This window comes from Balaenoptera borealis (genome assembly GCF_965194805.1).
Source record: "Balaenoptera borealis genome assembly, chromosome: 7".
Classification (NCBI taxonomy): domain Eukaryota; kingdom Metazoa; phylum Chordata; class Mammalia; order Artiodactyla; family Balaenopteridae; genus Balaenoptera; species Balaenoptera borealis.
In genome coordinates this window covers 109,626,954-109,650,689 of record NC_138864.1, presented here as the reverse complement: position 1 = coordinate 109,650,689, position 23,736 = coordinate 109,626,954, and the positions used below count along the sequence as shown (strand labels likewise).

Here is a 23,736-nt window from a genome sequence, read left to right as displayed (position 1 = left end):
CCCTCTCGTGGTACGTGATCCATCAACACGCATTGGCCGAATGAACAAATGCATCCTGACTTCCAGCAACTGGGTCTCCTGCGTTGTCTGTTTTCCTTGCGGCAGTTTTGTTTCCAGGCCCAGCTCCTTCTCCTCAACATAGTCTGCGCCGATGTCCTCTGCTGAGTAGGGCAGTGGTTCTCAAGTCTAATTTGTGGATGCAAGGCAACCTGTTATGATATTCCAGCTGGAGGACCGGCAGTTCTCATTGTAAACTGTGTCTGAAAGGTGTATTTTCCCTGTTGCATTTGAAGTCACGCTTTTAATGGGCAAAAGTGGGTATTTTAAGTAGCTATAAGCCCTGATTAGAGCAGGGTAAAATCAGCATTGTGTGTTTGGGCTAAGTGGCTCAGCACCGAGATTTACTTGGTACTTCAGCTGTGGGTGATCCCAGCTGCCACCTCATACACTCTTCTGTGAAGTCGTCATCCGTTCCTCGTTTAGTCATTCATCATTCATTCATTCATCCATAATTCATCCATCCGTTCCTTCATGTATTCCCAACATACCGACCATATATCAAGCTCTGGGCTTGGAACTGAAGAGAATAGTGGTGAAAAATACATAGTAATTTCTGACCTCCAGAAGCTCATATTTTTTAGATGGCAGGGAGCATCAGTGGGCAAATATAGCAGCGTTGGTGGAATGTGAGACGCTTGTGGTTGTAGAATGTGAGACTAACTCGAGTTCCTGGACTGACACGCAGTGGGGGCTGTCCTAGACCAGGGCCAGGGTCAGACACGCTTCATCTGAAGGGTGAGGCCCTAGGTGAGGGGGTGGGGTGGTCATCCTGGGCAGGGGAAACCACCTGTGCCGAGGACACGGAGGCATGGACAGGTGGAGAGCATCCCAGGAGACTTGTGAGCACAGCCCTCAAGGCAAAGGCCCAGCAGACAGGGGAGCATCGTGATGGATTATGTAAGTCAGCACACACACGCACACACACACACGCGCGCGCGCATGCACACACACCCAAACGCACCTGGAAAAAGCCTCACCATTTGCAAAATTCTAGTTTATCTCTGGGGCAGTGGGACACTGAGATCTCTTTGGCATGCTTCTTCTTGTGAAAGAACAGTCTATTAGGGAGGATGTGGTGAGAGACACCTCACTCTTTTGGCTGGAAGGCTGGATTTTTCTGTGTGTGGGTCAGGATTCTTTCATTAACAAATGCCAGAACCCTCACTGGCTTATGCAAAAGGGGAATTTGGGGCTCACGTAGCCAGGAAGTATAAGCATAGAGGTGGCTTCAGTGCATGTGATCTAGACATCTGTGTGATGTCACCAGGACCTGGGACTCAGGACTTTCTCTGCCCTGCCTCAGCTCTGCTCTCTTCGTACTTAACTTCCTTCTCTTCAGGCCCCCCTCCCCCCCCCCACTCCCCTGGTTACAAGATGGTGTCCACAGTTCTTAAGCCCACCCTCTCCAAGGCCACAGGCAATGGAAGACCTAGGACTTTTTCCTCAGTGCTCCATCCAAAGTCTGTTGCCTCCCAGAGATTCTGATCCAACCAGGTACCCATCCCTAAACTAGTCCCTGTGACCTGCCCTTGCTCTGTGCTGATTGGTTTGGGCCCGGGTCATGTGTCCTCCCTTGAACCAGGGGTGGAGTCAATTTCCCCAGACGCTTTTGGGCTGAGAAGGGGTGAAGGGGTGGATCCCCAGAGGATAAATGGATGGTAGCAAAAACAACATCAAAAACAACAGGTGTCTACTATCTCTAACAGTGTCTTTCGTTTTTTTAAAAAAATCATGACTGTATTAGAGTTTTCCAGAGAAGCAGAAACTACATGTATATATCGAGACAGAGAGAGAGAGATTGATTTTAAGGAATTAGGTCATGCAATTATGGAGGCTCCAAGTCCAAAATCAGCAGAGTAGGACCGCAGACTTGAGACTCAGAGGAGATCCCATGTCATAGTTCAAGTCAAAGGGCTTCTGCTACAGAATTCCCTCTACCTTGGGGAGGTCAGGCTTCTGTTCTATTCAGTCTTCACCTGATCTGGTAGCCACACACTTATATTTTAGGGGAGAGTCTGCTTCACTCAAAGTCCACTGATTGAAATGTTAATCTCATCCAAATACACCCTCACAGTAACATCCAGAATAATATTTGACCACATATCTGGGCACGATGGCCCAGCCAAGTGATCACATCAAATTCACCATCACAGTGACTGACGGTAAGAAGTACACTTACATCACACTCATGCATACACATACGTGGCTGAAACAAAAGTCTCACAAAAGTCTTATCCTTCCTAAATGTGACATACTCTTATTTTTCTCTTCTATTTTATTTCATTAAAAAAGTACCTGTAACCTAAGCAGGTTACTAGACTGATGCTGGGTTATGACTTGTCTTTTGAAATATCATCCTAGAAGACATTTTCTGGATGTTCTATTATCCCATGGCAAACGTCCTGAGGAAAACAGGATTCTGTCCAGAGGGTCAGGGAAGGTACCATGTGCCACCGAGGGAGACCTGAACAGATTGCCAAGTCCCACTATCACTGGGTGTGACCCCAGCCAGGACCTGTCCCTGCTCATGCCTCCGTTTCCTTATCTATAGAGGCCGTATACTTACAAATGCCTCTTCTACCTAACAGGGTTGCCACATACAGTACAATCAGAATGAGATAATATATGTGAAAACACTTTGTAAACTCTAAAGTAATTTCGTGAGGTAACTGCTATTTTTAAACAACTCTATAATAACTTTCTTCTCTGCCATTCAGGAATCTGAGAAGATGATTCTATTTCATGAAAGTTAGTTTGAGCTCTTCACCACTTGCCACACAAAACAAAGCCCCAATTTCTCTAATCAAAATGATGATCAGCTTCTAAAAATGAGTCCCATCTCCCCTGAGATGATTCAGAATTAAAATTTGATTTCAAAGAGGGAGAAACAGCAGATTGTTTGGGTTTGACTCAGAGACTTTCAGTTCTGTCTTCCTTTCCCACCCTACCTAGTTCAGTGAGTCCTTCCGGGCCATCTTGTGGTGACTCGGTTACATTATTTGCCTTGAAGAGTCAGAATTGGGCTGAATGCTACCTCTGACACTTTTGTTTTAAAACCAGCTGAGGGACTTCCCTGGTGGTACAGTGGTTAAGACTTTGTCTTCCAGTGCAGGGTGTGCGGGTTCGATCCCTGGTCGGGGAGCAAAGATCCCACATACCTCGCGGCCAAAAAACCAAAACATAAAACAGAAGCAATATTGTAACAAATTCAATAAAGACTTTAAAAATGGTCCACATCAAAAAAATCTTAAAAAAAAAACAAAAACAAAAACAGCTGAATGATGACCTGAGAGAGAAACGGTGGATGGGATCTGGAATCTCAATGAGCGTTTCCTAGGTTGAGTCATCACTTACCTGGATAGCTGGAACGGACACCACTGGAGAAGTCCAGCTTTGCCAGGACGGACCGCCTCAGGCCGCCCTGGAGGGCAGGGGCAGGCAGCTCTGCTCACCTGTGGGTCCCGTGCTGGGGTAGGAGGGCTGCGGCCAGCTCACCGCTGTGGCAGTGCCCGGTGGGGTCTCTGGTGAGGCAAGCTGAAGCCCACATCCCTGCTAGCTCCCCCTTCTCCTCCATTTCTCTTGTTTGTTTGCTAGCTAATCCGTCTCTCTCGTGGTGTGTAAAATGAGAGGCTGGTTATTCCTATCACACGTTGTTGTTTTCTGTGGGCTCCCCCCTCTCCAGGCGCAGTAATTTCGCCGTCCCCAGATGAGGGTGACAAGTGTTTGAGACGCATAACTGTGTCTCCTTTCAGTGCCTAGTACAAGATGGAGAATGAGGCCTGGCACCTTTCTGCTCAGTAAATTTATAATTACAGGCTTCCTCGTCTCGCCTCTTGCAAAGCAGAGAGCTGTTGATTGGCTTGTGGGTCCGTGAGTGTGTACAGTAAGGCGGGGTGTGGCGGGCACACTTTCCCGGGACTCGGCAGGTTCCAATACAGGGACGGCCGGAAGTTCCCTCCAGAGGGTCGGTGGCTGAGGCCTGACCCACACCTGCCTGTCTGGAGTGAGGATCACCAGCCCTGCTGGAATCTGGTTGTTGGCGGCGGTGTTCTGAGAGCTGTGTTAGGCAGCAGAGAATATGGCACCCAAAGAGCGGCCTCCTCCAGACAAAGGCCGGGAGCAGGTGCTGAAGCGGGTTCAGGTGAAGTCAGGAGACGTGGGAAGAGCCCTGCCTGGATTAGGAGTCCAGGGACTTGAGCTTAATCCCATCCCCACCGTGAACTCACTATGCAACCTCCTGCAAGTCCTTTAATGTCTGTGGATAGCAGCTTCCTGGTCACTGAAATCAGGGATTGGGAATCATCAAACTGGATCCTCTCTTTCAGCTCAAAAACTTCTAGATTCTTCTCTGATATTTAGATTTGCACAGGCAATTCTTGATGAACCAGCCTGACCTCCTGAGCCCTCATCACTCTAACAGAGATGGTGCCATCGGGCATGTTTTGATCCTAATCCTTTTCATCTTCTTTCACTCTTGTCAACAACAACAACTCTCACTTAAGAAGCACTTACTTCGGGCCAGGAGAAGCCCTGTGCCAGGAGGCACTTTCCAGCCCTCTATGCTTTCAGAGGGAAATAGTTGTGCCCATTGTGATGGGCATGACCTGTGAGGTTATGCCCTGGGAGTCCCCAGGGGCTTTGCTCGCCTCCTGTAGAGCTGGTATTGCCGGGTGATGTCCTGGGACTTCTGTGTGTGGGAACTTACATGGGTTAGACTGGACTTCTGAGGACTCTGGAATTGTGCTTTCCTAGAAATAGGACGGGCTTCGCAATGATACAAAGCTGGGTTTCAACCCCAGCTCTGCCACTGATGAGCCACGTGCTCTTGCAGAGCTAGTTTCCTCACCTGAAAAGCAGGTCAGGCACTCCTGACCCCAGCGAACAGCTGTCTGAGGAGTGAGGTAGTGGGTGGGCAAGCACTTGCCTTGGGGCCTGGGGCCCCATGAACGATGCACAGATGCTGGTGCTCCTCGCCTCCAGCCCCTCCTCCTGCCAGTCAGGGAAGAGTTCTTGAGTCTCCCCTCCATATCAGGTGTGGGTCTCGCACTGTGGACACACCAGTGAGCAAGGCAGGCCCTCCCTACCCCCACGGAGCTCACAGGCCTCAGTTCTTCAAGCAAAGGCTAAATCGACAGGAGCGCGGAGGCTCCTCTCTGGGAGCGGGGGCTGAGCTCTTCTCCTTTAAGTTTCCTCCCTCACTACTGCGCATTTTAGTCTCAACCTCCCAGGGACGCCCTGACGCGGTCCTGGCTCCCTCTCCAGCCCTATCTCCCCCTGACTCTCACGAACCATGCTTCCCAGACAGGCTCTTCCTGGCGTGCACCCCGGTTGAAGTGCCCTTGCTGTGGCTCCATGGACCCCTTCCCAAGGAGGCCCTTCCTTTCCAGCTCTGCAAGTCCTCTCGAAGTTCACGGCTCAGCCCAAGTGCCATCGCCTCTCCAAGGCCTCCCACAGCCTTCTCCTTGCTCCCTCGCCCGGGGTTAGAGGTCAGCTGTCCTCACCTGAGCTCTCGAAGTCCGTCATGCAACGTTTCACCCTCTGAGTAATTGGGTTCTGGCGGTGTCTGCCCCCCGACTCTGGGTTTTTCAAGGGCCTGGTCCAGCCTCGGCCATCCTTGGATCCATGGTGTCTTGTTCATTTGGAAGGTGCCCTCAGCCTACGTTCGCCACGCGGGGGAAGAGATGGAGGCCCTCCGCTCACAAGACTGCTGTCGGTCGTGGGTGTGCCAGTTTCCCTCCTCTGACGTTTTCTTGAGAATGTTTGTGGTTTTCATTGGGAATGAAAACGTCAATGTCAATGTCACTGTTAGCTGACAATGTCAAGTGTTTGATTTGCTTTCCTTCTTCTTTCTTCTCTTGGTTTCCATCTAACTTTGTACTCTCTCTGCTTGTGGGAGGGGCAGATAGGTTTCTTTGGCTCAGCCATCTACTTCTTCCCATCACCTTGTTTCTGAGTTGTTTGGGAGGGGGAAATGAGAGAAATTCCACAGAGCTGAGATGTCTCCGAATAAGATGTAGGCCATTCCTGCCCAGATTTCTCCCAAACTGGAAGAAATATGAAGCCATCCTCTGGAAACACACGCAGAAAAGCATCTGGAATAGAAATGAATGAGACCAATTAGGATGGAAAGCTATTTTGTTCCACGGGGAGTTATTTATTTATTTATTTATTTATTTACTTGACCACTTTTCTTAAAGCATTTGTTCTCTGCCTTTAATGAAAACCTCTCAGAGGAGGCCTCACCCTGGGCAGCGACCAAGACCTGCCTCATTAAAATGACGTCGGGGGACTTCCCTGGCGGTCCAGTGGTTAAGACTTCGCCTTCCGATGCGGGGGTGGTGCGGGTTTGATCCCTGGTCGGGGAACTAAGATCCCACATGCCTCGCAGCCAAAAAACCAAAACATAAAAATACCAAAAGCAATATTGTAATAAATTCAATAAAGACTTAAAAAAAATGAAAAAAAACCAAAATGACATCGGGGCTCAGACCTGGCCAGTGCGCCCAGAGGACCTGGTGGCCGCCTCAGAGTAAAGGGATCCGGGATGTGGGTTGTTCATTAGGCCTCATGCACCGCCCAGCAGGGGGGAGGCGCAAAGGAGAAGCTTCCCCTGCAGTAGGTGCAGACCCAGAGGGCCAGGGCTGTGACGGACAGCCCCCCTAAAAAGCGTTGTGTGAACTAGTCTTCTGTGCATAAACAGTCACTGGTGGACGTCCCCGTCTGTGCCTGGCTGGGGTAAACTGAGATGTTTTAGCAGGACAGCATGAGAGTCGGCCATGGACTTGGACAGTCCTGGTCCTGGTTTCAGTTGGCCTCTAGGGCTTTTAGCTGTGCAACCTGGATTACTCCCCTCAGCTGTAAGGTGGGAGTGTCAGTAGTACTTATATCACAAGGCTGCTGGTCAGGGTCCCAGCAGGAAACATTGCACATACAAATCAGGTCATTTGCACAAAGGTTAATAGAGGGGGTCTTGACACGTGCCTCCTTAGAGGCAGGGCAGTGTTTGGGGGCAAGAACACTGAGGCCAGTTACCTCCCCTAGGACCAAAGGGAGGCAGGCAGGAGGTGGTTTGCAGGACCTGAGGGTGGGGCGTCCCCAGTACCTGCAGCCCCCCTCCCCTCCTCCTAGCCTCTCCCCCTCCCACGGGGCTTCGGCTGATTCTGCCCACTGGCTGCACCTAACCAGGCCCAAGGGCAAGGAGCCTGCAGAGGTATAGTCCATACAGGTCAGCCTCCTGGGCACGGAGAAGGGTAGAGAGCAGATCTGGAGGGGCAGATGGAAGATCCCCCGCACTGAAGGGTTTGTTAAGATGAAATGAGAGTCTCTGGAAGGTGCTGGGCAGTGGCTGATGCAAAGTCAGGCATTCTGTGGGCAATGGCTGTTTATCATCATCATCGTCACCGTTACCATTGTTGTTACTGTTGCTAGTATTATTACTAGTACTATTACTGAAGTGCCCTCCTGCTGCCACCCAGCTTGGGCACTCATACCCACACACTGGGGACTGGCTCCCTCGGCCCCAGCGTCCCCCATTGCAGGTTGGTTTCAGCGTGTGCAGGATGCTTTGAGGGCCCAGCCAGACAAGCTGTGGGGTGAAACTAAGCCTCTGCCTTTGTCAACCAGCATCACCTCTTTCCTCTCCCCCCCGTAGAGAGCCTGCACTCCTCCCTCGACACTGCTGTGCCGAGTGTGACTGTGCCCCGAGGACGCGTCTCTGAAATGAAAGCCATGCCTTGGAATTGGACTTGCCTGCTCTCCCACCTCCTAATGGTGGGGATGGGCTCCTCCACTCTACTCCCCCAGCAGCCACCCCTGCTGCCCCAGAAGCGGTCTTTTGTCACGTTCCGCGGGGAGCCCGCCGAGAGCTTCAACCACCTGGTGGTGGACGAGAGGACAGGGCACATTTATGTGGGGGCCGTCAATCGGATCTACAAGCTCTCCAGCGACTTGAAGGTCCTGGTGACCCACCAGACCGGGCCGGACGAGGACAACCCCAAGTGCTACCCTCCCCGCATTGTCCAGACGTGCAACGAGCCCCTGACCACAACCAACAATGTCAACAAGATGCTCCTGATAGACTACAAGGAGAACAGGCTGATCGCTTGCGGGAGCCTGTACCAAGGCATCTGCAAGCTCCTGAGGCTGGAGGACCTCTTCAAGCTGGGGGAGCCTTTTCACAAGAAGGAGCACTACCTGTCGGGGGTCAACGAGAGTGGCTCTGTCTTTGGGGTGATCGTCTCCTACAACAACCTGGACGACAAGCTCTTCATTGCCACGGCCGTGGACGGGAAGCCGGAGTATTTCCCCACCATCTCCAGCCGGAAACTGACCAAGAACTCAGAGGCGGATGGCATGTTCGCGTATGTCTTCCACGATGAGTTTGTGGCCTCGATGATCAAGATTCCTTCGGACACTTTCACCGTCATCCCCGACTTTGATATCTACTACGTCTACGGCTTCAGCAGCGGCAACTTTGTCTACTTTTTGACGCTTCAGCCTGAGATGGTGTCTCCCCCCGGCTCCACCACAAAGGAGCAGGTTTATACGTCCAAGCTCGTGAGGCTTTGCAAGGAGGACACGGCCTTCAACTCCTACGTGGAGGTGCCCATTGGCTGTGAGCGTGGCGGGGTGGAGTACCGCCTGCTGCAGGCTGCCTACCTGTCCAAAGCTGGGGCCGTGCTCGCCCGGACCCTCGGGGTTCGCCCAGAGGACGACCTCCTCTTCACCGTCTTCTCCAAAGGCCAGAAGCGGAAAATGAAATCCCTGGACGAGTCGGCCCTGTGCCTCTTCATCCTGAAGCAGATCAACGACCGCATTAAGGAGCGGCTGCAGTCCTGCTATCGGGGCGAGGGCACGCTGGACCTGGCCTGGCTCAAGGTGAAGGACATTCCCTGCAGCAGCGCGGTGAGTCCGGGGAGGGCCTCTGGGCCGGGATGGCACGGTGTCGAGACCTAGGCTGTGGCCTCCATGGGGTGTGAATCATCTGTCCCATCTTGTAGATGAGACAAGGGTATCCCGCCTCTGGGTCTCACTGGACTCGGATTATCACCGGCTCAGGCATGCTGTGACCACGGCACTGAGCTTATGAGAGTCAGAGCTGGAGCTAAATGTAGATTTCCTGTCGGCACTTTTCTCTCTTCCGGCTGGCTCACTGGCTGTAAGAGGAGGGGCTGGAATAGGCGGGATTGTGTGCCATAGACGCCACGTGCACCAGGCATTCTTGAAGGCTGCACTGTCGTACACGGTGACTTGAGAGGTGTACCCACCTTCTTACCGACCATGCTGCAAGTCGCTCTCCTGGGAGCTTAGAATAAAACCAATGGGTGGTGGAGGCAGAGCTTAGAGTAAAACCCCTACTGGGAGTAGGGAGGCAGTCATTTTACATTTGGGGTAGATGTAGAACTTCAGGAGAGGTATGTTTTTAGCCCCATGCGTATCTTTAGGAAATGGGAAAATAAGATCAGAAGAAGTAGGATGAGAGTCCAGTGAACATAGAGGGGAAAACCGTTTTCTAAGCTTGCTTAGAAAACTGTATTTATTAAGTATCTTCTGTGTGCACAGTCTCATGGAAGAAACATGTCACAGTGTCCAGAAGCAGCCATGGCGCAGTGCTGGGTGACAGAGGGCTGAAGGAAACCAGGGGGCGGGGAGAATGAAGGGTTGGTTTCGGAGGCCTGCCCAGGGCCCGTGGGCCCTGAGGGACAGACCGGACCTCAGAACTGCTGGGCAACCACCGGTGCCACGGGTGACACAGCCCCCTTGCCTCTCACCACCACGCACATACATACACACTCCTACACACATGCATGTGCACGTACACAAGAAATACCCTCACAAGCACTCACATATACACCTTGTGTTAGAAATTAGCAAGTTTATGCTGTGTGCTTACTAAACAGCTAGTTCTTTTGAGATCAGAGGGGTTGGCTATTTTTGCTGCACAAAACTTGCTCCAATCCTGTCTTTTTGGGCAATGCTTTTGGGAGTAAAATCAGCTGCGGAGATCAGCCTGGCTGCGCACGGGCAAGCATCTGTCTCGCCCTTGCTCCCTGCCACAGTACAAAAAGCAAAGTTCATCACGGGAGTCTGCAGAGCTGCAGGTCCTAACATCCGCCTGGCGGCCTTGGAGAGAACAGAGAGAAGGCAGCTTTGCAAGACTGGCTAATGCCAGGACTGGGAGTAAGGGAGCCAGATAACAAGCTTTTGATTTTTCTTTGGGCTTTAATTAGCCTTTTCAAGTTCGAGGCAAGTTCAGGGCTGAGAGCAGAAAGGAGGAGGCCAGAAACTCCGCACAGGGCTGGGGCTGTCTCCCCAGCCAGTCTAAAAGGCCACACCAGCTTTTAATGCACAGTATCAGTTTCCTTTGATTCAGCCCATACTCGAGTTAGTTTGCTCTGGGGCTTGGCTACGGTTCTTTTGGCCTCAGCTCAGACCACGCAGGCCAGGCTCCTGAGTGTCCCCGTTGAGGAGCCCTCACAGGCACAGTGTTTTGCAAACCCAGCTTTTCCTGCACTCATTCATTCACAAGGCCATTGGATTCCTTTCCTTTTTGCCTTCTTACCTTGAGGCAGGGAGGGATGAGATGAATTCTAGAGTTCTTTTTTGCCTCTGAGTCCAGGATTCCCTTGAGGCCTGGGAAGGGGAACTGATTCTCAGATGGCCTCTGTCCTGCGGCGTTTCAGCTGCAGGAGAGTGGAGGAGGGGGGCATAAGGCCCAGGAGGCTGACTTTAGAACTTGTTTTTTGTAGGGTTGGGTGTCCCTTGTGGGTTTTGTCATAGTTACAACTCAAAGAGCTTGAAAAGTGGTTCATTTTAAAACTGAGATATAATTGACATGTAACACTATATTAGTTTCAGGTGTACAGCATAATGGTTCAATATTTGTATATATTACAAAATGATCACCACAAGAGTCTAGTTTACATCCATCACCATACATAGTAACACATTCTTTTTCTTATGATCGGAACTTTCGAGATCTACTCCCTTAGCAACTTCCAAATATACAATACAGTATTATCAACTATGTCACCATGCTGTACATTACATCTCCAGGACTTATTTTATAACCGGTATTTTGTACCTTTTGCCCAGTGACTCATTTTTATTGTGCTCCTGTTGTCCTAATTCCCTAAGCTGGAATGCTTGTTCCATGGTGCTCTTCAGGCTTTTCTGGTCTCTTCATTTCCTGGGATTCACATTCCTTCCCCTGAACTCATGCCTCCAGGACTCAGAGCAGGAAGTAGGATGAGCCCTGAGGCCCCACCCCCTCACCAGGTCCCAGCTGTGTTTGGCTGTGTTCAGGGAAAATGGGGTCGGAGCCTGCCATGCATGGGGCGTTGGTGGAGCCACGTGGTGGCCCACAGCCTGGTGACCAGCTCGGGGGAGAAGCTTTGGGCTGGGAACCTGGAGCCTCGATCTGCACGCCCGCAGGGAGCAACCTGTTGTCTTTATTGCAGGAGAACCAGAGAGGCTGGCTGAGCCCCTATCACAGATAAGGGCCAGCCGGCCAGGAGTGTCTTCCTCGTGGGACTGTGTCCCTGTGAAAGTCAGCGCATGTTGCAAACGAAAATCCTGGAGTGGGCGTTGGGTGTAGAGGCTGGGGAAGCAGCCCAGGTGTTTGCTGGTGCCTGGGGGAGGGGGGGGAAATGGAAGCAACTTCTAGTTTTGCCTTCTGGCCCATTCTTTCTTGTGTCCTGGTTTTTCCCAACTTGGATGGAAAGAGGTATCCAAGAACAAACGGGCTGGCATCTGAAAATTACTCTGAGGACCTCAGGAGGGCCTGTGCAGAAGGAGGGTCCTGGAGGGATCAGCCAGGGCTCCTCCCAGTGTCTTAGGACTTGGGAGACTGTAGATCAACCTAAGGCCTTTTGCTGGTGAGCAGCCAGGGGCGGGGTTAAGGATAATGATGTCATTTCTTTGTTTCTGCTGCTCAACCCTGAGATGGTCTCTATCTTTGGTGCCTTTGAAGGCTGCTATCCGGGGTCCCCACACCCTCTGTCTGCAGAGCAGTGACAGTTGAGACAAGGAGCTCGTAGCCTGAGGCTCTTGTCATGTGCCACGGCCCTGAGCAGGCCAAGGCGACAGCTCTCAGCCCCTTTCTGGGAGCCCTGACACTCCTGACCTGCAGTGGGACTGCTGGGCTGGAGGCTGTGCTGTTGAGGCCCAAGGCTCTTGTGTTCTATGTGGGCCGAGAGGCCTGGTGTCCTGGAGCCCCCCGGGCATGGCCGTCTATATCTCCTCACCCTTTCTTCAGCCTTTGGGGTCACCTCACGGGACACTTGCCCTTCTGCCTCCAGATGAGTTAGTGAATGGATGAAACTCTCATTAGGCCCTTGGCAATGTACCCTCTCCTGGTTGGTGCCAAGAATCATGACATGACATCAGTCTCCAGGAGCCTAAGAGGCCAGGAGAGAGACGCATCCAAGCGGGTCATTACAGCCTGTGTGACGGGAACGAGGGCTGTGGTCATGAGAGTGACTGTCACTCATGCCACTTAAGTCTTCCCTAAGTTTGGGACCAGTTGAGAAGTGGATGTAGGAGTCAGGCAGCATCAGCTTTAGTGCTGAGAAGCCTGGATGAGCAAAAATCAGCTGCTTAATCACCCCCTCAAGACTCGAACTTAGAACTTAGAAGATGTCGGTCCGTGGGGCGGAGCTTAGAAGATGTCGGTCCTTGGGGCGGAACTTAGAAGATGTCGGTCCTTGGGGCGGAGACTGTCACCAGAGTGACCGCCTCACACCTGTCCAGCCTCAGTAGCGGGGGCAGAGGGTGGTGGCCTCCGAGCCGCCCGACAGTCCCCCTGGGGAGTCCGTGTGGTGCCTGACAGTTTACAAAGGGCTTCACCGCCTCCTCTTCTCTCAGCAGTTCTCAGGATAATAGGAAAGGCAGACATCCTGTCCAGTTGAGGAGATGGAGGAACCGAAAGTCAAGTATTTCTCCGAAGGTCGTGTAGTTGGTGGACTAGAGCCTTCCATGCATCCTAATTCTCGGCCAGGTGCTCTTCCCGCTGGTGTTTCTCCATGACGCAGCGGTGGCAGCGGGGCTGGGATGACTCACGGCGCAGGGCCGTCTGGCGTTGCAGGGCGTTTGCGTTGCTGGGCCCTGGAGCACTGAGTGCCAGTGGGGCTGGACTCCGCAGGCGCTGCAGGAACTAGGAAACCCCTCACGTTTCCAGAAGCCCCTGACTGAGAGCCATTGCCAGACCAGGTGCCTGCCTGAGTTCAGGGTTTACTCCCCAGCCCTGCTCGGTCTCACAAGGTTCACAGAGGCACCCGGGACCGAGGTTTTTATTTTCAACCCCAAGCTTCGCTTCATATCCAGCAGCGGGGAGTGGGAAAGGAGAACCCCGTTTGTGTGTGCTGTTGCTGTGACTCATATCCATTGCTCTCCGGCAGGGCAGCCCTGGGAGGAGACAGGGTCACCCCCTGGACGCGGGCTGGCCTCCCAGCCCAGCCTGATGGTCACGCAGTTCGGTCTGGCGCCTGGGATCCTGCAACTCCACCGGAGTGCGCATCCGGAATGTCCAGGCAGCCACCGCAGGCTCCGGGGGCCGGTTTCTGCCCGTCTGCTCGGGCTGTTTTCTTTTCCTGTCGGCAGGAAGTGCAGCTCTGACTGGACGGGTATGTCCTGTTGTTTGTGGCGCGAGGCAGGCCTTTCTCTGCTCAGCGGCAGTCCTCTCTCGGACCGGGAACCCCTGCTCCTGTCTCCCCCATCCCTCCTTCCTCAGCTCCAGCTCACTTCACACACACACACACACACACACACACACGGGGGCCATTAAACACGCACCGCATACACCACACTCAAGTCCCAGTGACAGCACACATCACAAATCTCCTTCCACGTCAGCCCAGGCCCTCACCCCTCACAGCCCACTGACCCCGTACTCCAGACTTGTGTTTTAGCAGTGGGTTGGGAGGTGCTGCCATACCACAGACCCTGTCTTTACTCAAGTTTTCCCCCCTCCCCTTGAGATGGCTCCTGTTCCAGGTATTCAGGTGAAAAGGACACCCACCTCTTTCTCTCTGGCCAGCAGAATCTGCAATTAAAGTTGCATCTCAGCCAAGTACACGTGGTGCTTTGCAGTCCAGGATGGTGGCTGAGCCCTGGGTGATATGCTGGGCCTGATGAGAGGAAGGGGCTTGAGGCTGGCCTCCTAGGCTGGGCATGACCTCCCAGGACACCACCCTGGAGCCCAGTGGGCCAGCAGGGAGGGTGACGAGACCCAAAAATCATATCTGCAGACCGTTAACACAGACAGCTGCCGCGACCTCAGGGCGGGGTCTACCGAGCAGCGGTTAGGATGTGAGGCCGGCAATGCCGTGTCCTAACACCGAGAGACCGACTTCAGGAAGCCCTGCACAGAGGCGTGCACCCCTGTACACACACCCACGTGTGCACACGCATCCTCTCTGCTCTGGATATGTGAATCACTTTCTCATGGTGTCTGTCCCCGTCATTTCTGTCTGTCTGTCGCGCTCTCTGCTGTGTGTCACTCTCTCACTTGCACTCACACTCTGTGCACAGTCGCCCCTGAGGCTCCCTCTTTCTGTGGTTTATCCTCCCTCACGCCTCCACACTACACACAGAAGCTAACACAGCGAGATTTCTCTCCCGTGTACACACACGCTCGCGCACACACACACACACACACACACACACACACACACACACACCCAGATGGTGTGCCACAGCCCAGCCCAGATTGGCAGCCGGGCCTCTCATTCAGTCAGCACACAGACTGGCCTGACTTATCTATCCAGATCTGCATTTCTGGGCCTTTCCTTCAATTCCCGTCATCCTCACAGGGTGGCGTCTTGGCCGGGATGCTGGCCTGGGAGCTTGGGCCTTTGGGTCTCAGCCAGGTCCAGCTCGTGAGAGGTCACTGAGCTGGTGAGCGGTTTCCTTTTTGCTTTAAATTATACATTTCATCTTCTAGAAGGAGGTGATGAAACAATATCCCTTTAATAAAGTGTGCTGAGACTCCTAGGGAAAGAGAAATACAGAGACATTAATAAATGATGATAGTCACAGAGCACCTTATATTTGTAGAACACTGAAACATCTTATAGCAACATCAGTATAGTCTCCTTTGGTTACAGTAACCACCTGATGAGACAGAAAGAGACTTAATAATATTGCTGTGATTTCATACTGATATTTTTTCTCCACCAATACCTGCTTTTGAGAGATTTGGGCTGTGCCTAACCCAGATGTTATGTTCAGAATCCCAGGCCTGGAGCGTGCCCCATCCGCCTTCCCTGCCATCCAGCACGTGTTATGAATGCTAAGTTAAGGCCTTTGAAGGAGAGGATACATTTCCAGCCAGATCCTCCCTGCTGCCACCTTCATGTGCCCCTTAGTTTTTGTAAGACAGAAGGGAATGACTACACGTTGGCACACGGCGCTTGCTTCATTTCATTAACAAAGTTAGTGGAGAGCAGGAAAAAAGACAACTCACGGAGTTCTCCATTCGGCCTCTCAATTTACATTTTTTTCCTGGTGGATTGGGCCCCGCATGCTGTCCATGTGTATGAAACGGGATCAGCGGGGGAGAAGAAAGCCCACATCTTTTCCCAGTCTCGGTGTCATTACTGTGTCTCTCTGAGTGTTCCAAAATATAATGGGATTTGTTCAGCTGATTTATCCTGCGTGCAGGCAACATTATCCAGACCCACACTCGGGCCTGAGGAGCAAAGAGGGGAAGATGCACAGCAACGAGAGGGGGGCTAATAAAATTTATTCCCGCTAACAAGGGAATGACCTACCCCATAATTCAGTCTGGCGATCGGGACCACTGCTTCCCGGTGCCCGCTAGAAAACACACAGACTTAATCGTTGTGGTGTGCCCTGCTCCAATTACAGTCCTGGTGGCAGCTGAGGTTGTCTGCAGTAGACAGGGAGAGAAGCGGGAACGTGGGATTGATGGGCTGGGTGGGATTTCTTTGCCCTTGACGGGCAGCTCTGAAGCTTAAGGTACAAAAGGAAGGGGACAGCACCCGGGTGGGTTTTGCTTGGAACCATTCCAAGGCCTTCCCTGGTCTCTTCCAGGGGCCCAGCTTCGGCTTCTGGACTAGTCCCATCTCGGAGGTCACCTGCAGAACTGGGCTAGTGGATTTTCATTCCTGCTTCTTTTGCTTGGCCTGCCTGTATCTCCAGTCATGGTGTCGTGGCCCTCTCTCCTTACCAGAGGGAGGAACGCAGGGCTCTCAGCAGCTGAGCGAATGAGGAGCGGGTCAGGGGTTCAATCCCTGGGATCCTGACTCGGAGCTGCTCTTGGCCCGCCTTGCTCAGCATCTCCTAGGAGCGGTGCATTGCTACGGCTCGCTACTGGTTACACTCTGGACTGCAGAGAGGGTGCTGGGCTTCATGCGCTTCTCTTGGGAAAACAGCTCAAATTAGTGGCATTAGTTTCCTATTAGAAGGATAGCTTGTTATCATGATGAGTGAGTGACCACGTAGATGACCTGTATTTTGGTACCCACCCTTTTGAGTTGCTTAGCAACAGGGCACGTGGCTCTTGGGAATCTTGGTGCGATTTGTCGGGTTCTTTCTCCAGCCCCAAGACACTTTTCATGAAGCCCCTTCAATAACATGTTGGGTCTAACTAGGTTACTGTGGCTGTGGTTTGCTGACTTCCCCTCTCTGTCTCTGCACGTTCATTCCCCCTACAATCTCATTGAAAAAGACACAATGAAGAACCTTTCTGAGATAATGCATTAGTAATTAAGTGTAGGAGGCCTCCTTCCCGCTCCTTTCCTGACGTCTGGGCTCACAGCCGAGGTGTAGGGCCGACCTTCACCTCTGTCGGGGCTTCTCCAGCTTTGAAAAGAGTTCGACCACCTGGGGTCAGCACGGGCCATGGGCAGAGCTTCAGGGAGGGTTAGAAATCATAAAAGTGAGAGGAAAGTTAATGCAGAACAGTAAAGCAGTCAGAGGGTGGTATCGTCCAAGTCTTTGGATCTCTTTCTCTGTTACAGAAACGAGCACTCAGGCACGTGGGACTATTTTATGGAGTAACAGGCTTTCTGACGAGAGTAACCTTAAGCCAACCAGGGCCTCCTCATGGGGTTCCTACCTCCCTGGGGGCTCTCTCTGCTTCCCTCCTGCCCTGCCGTCAGACGGCACACAGAGTCATACACAGTGGGCATCAGACCCTGGTGCGTTGATGAACACCTTGGGGTCAGCAGTTCTATTTGAGATCTGGCCCCAGTAAGTGGGAGATCATTATCTTCCTGTACTGCAGAGATTTACAGCTGGGGTCTGTATGTAGACATGAGCTACTACACTTACCTGATCAATATCTCCCTTTATGAAGAAATCCCACATGCGTAATTCACTGATTCCCCACTTCCAGCGGAGGTCTGCTCTGGTCAGCTCCCGGTGTGTGTGTGTGTGTGTGTGTGTGTGTGTGTGTGTGTGTGTGTGTGTGTAAGTGTAATTAATTAGTGGAAGGTGTTTGAGACTGCTGAGCATGAATCTAAAGACATTTTCTTTTCCACATCAGCAGGCACCTCATGGGCTTCCACCTTCTTTTTCTCCTAACTTGTATTTCTTTTCTAAACTTCAGCTCTCACTTGCCTTTGGGATGGGTCAGCCCAGGAAAGGAGGAAGCCCGCTCTGATGACTAGCCAAGGGCCTCGTCGGGATGGGAGAGGTAGTTCCTCCCAGAGATCACAGAAGGGTGGAGGGCTCATCCTGGACAGCAGAAAAGGAAGCGAGCACTGTCCCAGAGCAGCCTCTCATCCTGACAGTAGGTTCCCTGATCCTGGAATCGGTTCCTTTGGGGCCACCCTCTAGCACCCTGGAGGAAGCCTCCATGTAATGCCAGTTTTTCCCTCTAGTCTGGGAATTTGGGGTTCTGGTAACTATCTTCTCAGTAACTTGATAGGTCATGAGGGGTCATTTCACTCTCTAAGCCTCAATTTTTCTCTTCTGTAAAGTGGGGCTGTTGAATTCTAAGATCTTGAGTCATTTTCCTCTGAAATAGCACAATGTGTGAAAGCTTGGCCATGCACTGTCCTGGACAGAGAACCCAGAATTGAGCCCCAGTGTCACTTCTTCCTCGAAACCCTGCTGCTCCCCCCGGCAGTTGTGGCCCTGCCCTCTGTCCCCACAGCGCCAGGTGCATAACTGAAGCTGGGCATACGTGGCCTCGTCTAGTCATGGACCCGGTCTGTCTCCCCCACTGAGAAAGGGGCAGAAACAGAGATGTTTTCATCTTTATACTGTTGGGTCCTCACCTGATGTTTGGTACCTAGTAGGTCCTTCTTAACATCCTTAAGCAAAGTAATAAATGAAGAACAGTAAATAGCGTTGTCTTCATTTAGTGCTTCAGTTTCCCCTAATGGAAACAGGGAGTTCCAGTAGCCTAAGAGACCAAAAGTTTGATGGAAAAAGGCCCAACTGAAGGCCCCACAGTGGGTGAGCTTGGAGGGTCTCTGATGCCTTCTCCCCCCATAATGGTCTGGCCTCCCAGCTTTGGGGGTGGGCGCAGGGGTGCTCAGGACTCCTCTGCATGAGGCTGGATGCTACTTTTGCCTTCAGGGAGGGCTGGAGAGCCCGTTTGCTCCCAGATGGAAGGACTCCTCTCTCTTCAGGAGCTGGCCATGAGCAATGGGAGGACCGTCTGACTTTGTATTTTCCATCCTGGGCTCAGCGACTGCAGCTGCCGGCCCAGAGCAGTCGGCGGCTGCGTCCCCGGTTGGAGGAGGCGGCTGCATTTGTCCATCCCTGCAGGCTCATCTGGTTGGCCTCCTTTGGATCAGTTTGGGATATTTGCAAACAGTGGATGCCGGGGGTGAGAGGGGCAGCCCATGGCTATGGAAGAGACCGGGTCCCAGAGCTGAGCTAATTGGCCCACAGGGGGATGGACCTGGTGACCTTTACCTCATTAGCACTGCTTCTGGACCACTGAGCTCTGGCCTAGTTCTGATCTTTCCATAATAAGGACTCAAGGTGGGATTTCTGTAAAGGTGGGGCAATGAAGGGCAGGGCTGAAACAGCTCCACCTGGCAAGGCGGGTGCATCAGGAACCAGGCTGGGGGCCACGCTAGACCAGAGGAGGAGTGGTTTCAGAATCAGGTTCCTGCCCCACCTCATCACCCAGGGCCTTCAGGATGGATTGGCACAGGTGTCAGATTGATGGTGGGGCGCAGGGTCGGAGGGTGATGCCCCCATCGTCTCCCGGGTCTGCCCCCTCCTTCAGCCCTTCTCAGAGGGTCTCCACAGAGACCACCAGCCACTGCGGCGCCCTTGGGTGGCTGTTTGCAGCTCTGCCCCGGAGCCTGGGGAGACCGCGGAGGAAGGATGCTGGCAGCATTTAAAATCCCCTTTCCGTGGAGATGATAGAGCTTTTCAGAGTGCCAGTCTCTCTGCAGAGTGGGAGCAATTTCCCTGTAATTGGTAAAGTAACCGTAACTGCTCTGTCATTTGAATGTAGTGACACGTAATTGCATGGTAACCTTTGCCGCCGTGCGCGAGGGAAGCACCGTGAGCTGTGAGATTGTAGTCCGGAGTGTCAGCTCCGGCTCCCCACGCCACCTCCACCACGGCTGCTCGGCTCGAGGGGGCAGCCGTGGGCCCCTCCCTCCAGGTCCAGTGGGTCCTGCTCCAGTGGTCACGCTTGTCACGTGCCGTTCGCTCCTGGCACCCTCAGCAAGGAAGGGACGCCTGTGGTGATCTAGGAGGGTGCCTCTCACTAAAGCGCTGGGAAGGGGTTAAGATACAGATCTCTGAGCCCCACCTCCAGAGTTTCTGATCCAGTAGATCTGGGGCGGGGCCCGAGAATTTGCATTTCTGATGAGTAGCGCAACTCTTCTGGATCTTAGACTGTTTCTCTGCTCCTTCATTCAGCCTCATTGGCCTGATAGATCTTTAGGAAGTACCACCTTTGCTATTTCATCTTGATAACATTAGCCTCTTTAATCTTGATCACACCTCTACGAGGTGGATATCATGAATTTCCCCAAAGACGCTAAGACTCACAAAAGTTATCTGAATTGTCTAAGGATGACCAACAGTAATAAGAGCTAACACTCTCTTAGCACTTACTAAGTGCCAGACATTGTTCTACATGTATTAGTCATTTGATCCTCACCACAGCACTGGGAAGTATATGCTATTATTATTATCCCTATACTACCCATGATAAACTGGGGCACAGAGAAGTTAAATAACTTGCCCAAGGTCACACCGCATTAAATGGTGGAGCTGGGATTCAAACCTAGGCATTCTGACTCTAGTTCCACAGTGCTAGCCACTGTGAGACTCAAGCCTTTATTTAGCCATCCATCCATCCATCCATCCATCTATCCATCCTTCCATCCATCATCCATTTAACGTATATGTCTTAACCTACTGTGAACCAGGAACCAAGCAAAGGATACAAACATGGGTAAAACACGGTCCCATCCTTGAGCTCATGGTCCCTGGAATCCAGTGGATCACCAGTCTTACTTTATAAGCCAGGTACCCCATGAGGACAGTTACGGAAAGCAGATTTGGTGTCTTCCTGATGGGGCAGAAGGGGCCCCAGAGGGTGTGGCCCTGTCTAAGGCCTTGAGGTCTGTTCACAGGGTTGCCTACCACATATATTCCCATGCAGCAGACCCTAATTTCTTTCCTTGGTAAGAATGAAGCTGCTGTCTAATGAGTAAGCACTGTAGCCGTGGCCATAGCTCGTCCGTGGGTGTTTGTGGAATGGCAGGGGAGAGGTGCAATCCGGGCCTGCAGGCCTGCTGGGCTCCTGCTTACAGCGGAGTCCAGTCCCTTCCTGGCTCCTCTGGCTGTCGCTCTAATCTTGCCGTTAAGGGGCCCAGGGGAGGGCTCGGCCAGGGCCAGAGCAGAGGCTCTCCTCCCCCGTTGCCCAGGGTGCTCAGGAACCTGCACCAACCCTTGCCCGTGGAAGGCTTTCGCCGATTGGCCTTCCCTTCCAGGGGCCCGGCATCTGCTCCCTGCACCCCAGCCCCCGAGGTCTGCGGGCCCTGCGGGACTCTCCCTCCTCTCTCCTCTCCTCCCAGTGCTGTAATTACTCTGTGGCTTCAGCTCAGACTTGGCGGGTGGTGTCCTTAGAGAGCTGTGCTCTGGCCGGGGGCATGCAAGGGCCACTCCCTGCCGCCATCCTACTTCTGTTCTGGGCAGGATTTCCATTAAAAAAATTAACATGAAATCCCACCTTACCTTAATGAAGGGCTCTCCAGTTTAGCCGCTGTCTTCACACCCTGGTATCTCACCTAGGCCTCGGGACGGGCCCGTCTTGCTATTTTACCGTCAAGGAAAGGTGAGGCCCAGAGGACAGGAGCAGCTTGTGCCAAAATGTGCAGCTGGGAAGCAGCTCAGCTGCCCGTGAACGCGAGACCTGTGCTTTCCCCCGACTTCGATGTTAAAGCTCCCTCCCCTATCACCCCCGCTTTGAGGAAACGAGGAGTAAGCCCCTTCCCGCCCCACGCCATAGCCAGGGGACCTCAGCATCCATGCAGACCCGGGCTGCTCCTGGTCAAAGGCCTCCATCACCTCTTCATCACCTGGGGCCCCGCTCAGAGGGAGATGTCGAGGCACGGGTGAGCCTGGGTGAGAAGCCATTGTCCCTGGAATCTCGGCACCACGGTAGGAGCCCCAGTTGTCCCCTTTGCCTCATCTGAGCCTGATGACAATACCACGAGGTAGGCAATATGGGGATGTACCTGTCAGGTGCAGGTGAGGAGCCCGAGACCTGCCTCCTGATGGGCCCTCGCAGGGAGCTGTCATGAGCTGAAACCAGCAGAGTCCTAGCTGCCAGGCCACCAGGCTGAGCTCTCCTCACTTCCTTCCGATGAAAACATTCCTTACTTGGCCCCTTGACATGCAAGATGCCGCAGTGGCAGAGACTTGCAAGTCCCTGACTTTCTGCCTCTGAGCAAGCAGGGATTTAATGTGGCAACTGGCTGAATGCACACTCTCTTTTTGTACGTGGTTGGTTTTTATCTCGTGTTCTGCCCAGCGAAGAAGAATGGTATTTGGAAACTGACCGCTCAGAAATGTAGTTTCGGGGGGTTGAGCGGCCTGAGCCTTGTCAGGTCAATGAGGCGTGTATTTGTGCCAGGGACGGTGGGAAGCGTGGACGGCCTCGCTCCCTGCCTCAGTATCCCCTTGTGCAGAGCAGACAATCATTCGGTCTCACCTACTTGGAAAATGGGTTGTAATAGGTGAGATCCTTTCGCTAATGGCAGAAGTCCCAGCAGCACAGTTCAGGGCCCAGAAAGTCCAGGATGAGGACTCCTTCTGAACCAGAGGCAGGAACTTGCAAGGCCATGAAGATTCCTACGCTACCCTCTGAAGGCTTGGCAGGTCACGGCAGTTACGTCCAGCAGGGAGAAAACACTGTCTGCCCTTTATCTGGATTTTTCCTTCCTCTCTTCTGTCCATCTCTCTCTCTCCACTCTGTCTCCCGCCACCCCCATTTCCTCATTTTAGGAAAGAACCATAAAGATCAGACTAGACCTTGAAAGCTTCCTCCCACCTTTGACTCCTATAGTTGTTTTTGAAGGGGTGGGGTGTGTTTGGTCCGGGCTGTTGGGCCAGACCCTGCAATAGAGGCCAGAGGCAGTGCCAACCGTGGCGCAGTCATCTGCTCTGCACGTGGCCTGCCGAGCCCGCCCATGCTCTCTCCCTCCCTGCCCTGGCTGCTCCCACCACGCTAAGAGGGAGGGTGTCGGTGCTCAGCACACTGTCTTCCCTGAGATGAACAGCACCGCTAGGAGAGAGCTGAGGGAACCCCCGCATCCCTGGAAAGCGCAGAGTTGGCCGTTTGCACGCAGCTCCACTGGCAAGAGCCTGCCTGCTGGTTCTCCAGATGCCTCTTCCTTTGGCTGGATTGAAGCCTTTAAAAAATGACACCTTGTATTTTACTTCACTCCTTTCTCTGCAAAGTCCTAAGACGTTTACAGGCATGAGCTCTATAGGCTTTATGGAAGCTCATCAAAAAGCAGAGGTTGTTTCCTTCATCTTTATAGAGTGGAAAATAAAAGCACAGGGAGATGGAATGAGTCTTCTAAGAGCACACAGTTCTTCTGAGAAAAAAGGGGAAATCCAGTGCAGGATCCTAGCACCTCGGGGAGATCTTTGCCAACCCAAAGCTGCTCAGTGGAGGGCACTGGAGGCCCCTCACCAGCCATTGTCAAGGTCTTCTACACTCCCCAGTAGGACTCCCTAGCTGTGACCTACACTCCCCAGTAGGACTCCCTAGCTGTGACCCTCTGGTCCCTAGCTGTGACCCTCGGGAGCCTGGAATAAAACAGGGAGAATTTCAGCAAAAATACTGGGGGTGGGGTGGGGCAGGGAAATGGGTCAAAGGCTTTTCTTGTTGCTTCCCTGACTCCTGAAATTGTCCCAGAGTCAGAAGCAAGAGTTGGGTTAGTGTGTCCCACAGGGTACCTGGGAAAATATTCTCTTTAAGGGACGCTAAGAGGTGTTCCGGTCAAAAAAGTGGTTTAGGGAATAAAATGCTGAGAGAATTTTAAACATATTTCTTCCTGAAAAGACTTTACAGACCCTTCTTGTAACAATTAGGAATGTCTTACGTGGTGTTAGAATGCACTGCGTTTCAGTACGTTTCCCAAAATTATTTGCCCAAGGAGCCCGTTTATGGTAGAATATCTTGTGGGACTGGGGTTCCATGGAAGACACTTTGGGAAA

At 52.6% G+C, this 23,736-nt stretch overlaps 1 protein-coding gene across 6 annotated transcripts in view; it reads left to right on the top strand.

The window, feature by feature from the left end:
• The window catches only part of PLXNA4 (plexin A4), a 608,610-nt gene that overhangs the window by 217,929 nt on the left and 366,945 nt on the right, over window positions 1-23,736 (top strand). For all 6 annotated transcript variants that reach the window (XM_082399137.1, XM_082399134.1, XM_082399139.1 and 3 more), the window contains one exon: window positions 7,712-8,964. In XM_082399137.1, coding sequence (XP_082255263.1) covers window positions 7,712-8,964 — 1,253 coding nt within the window. The remainder of the gene's footprint in view (window positions 1-7,711; window positions 8,965-23,736) is intronic.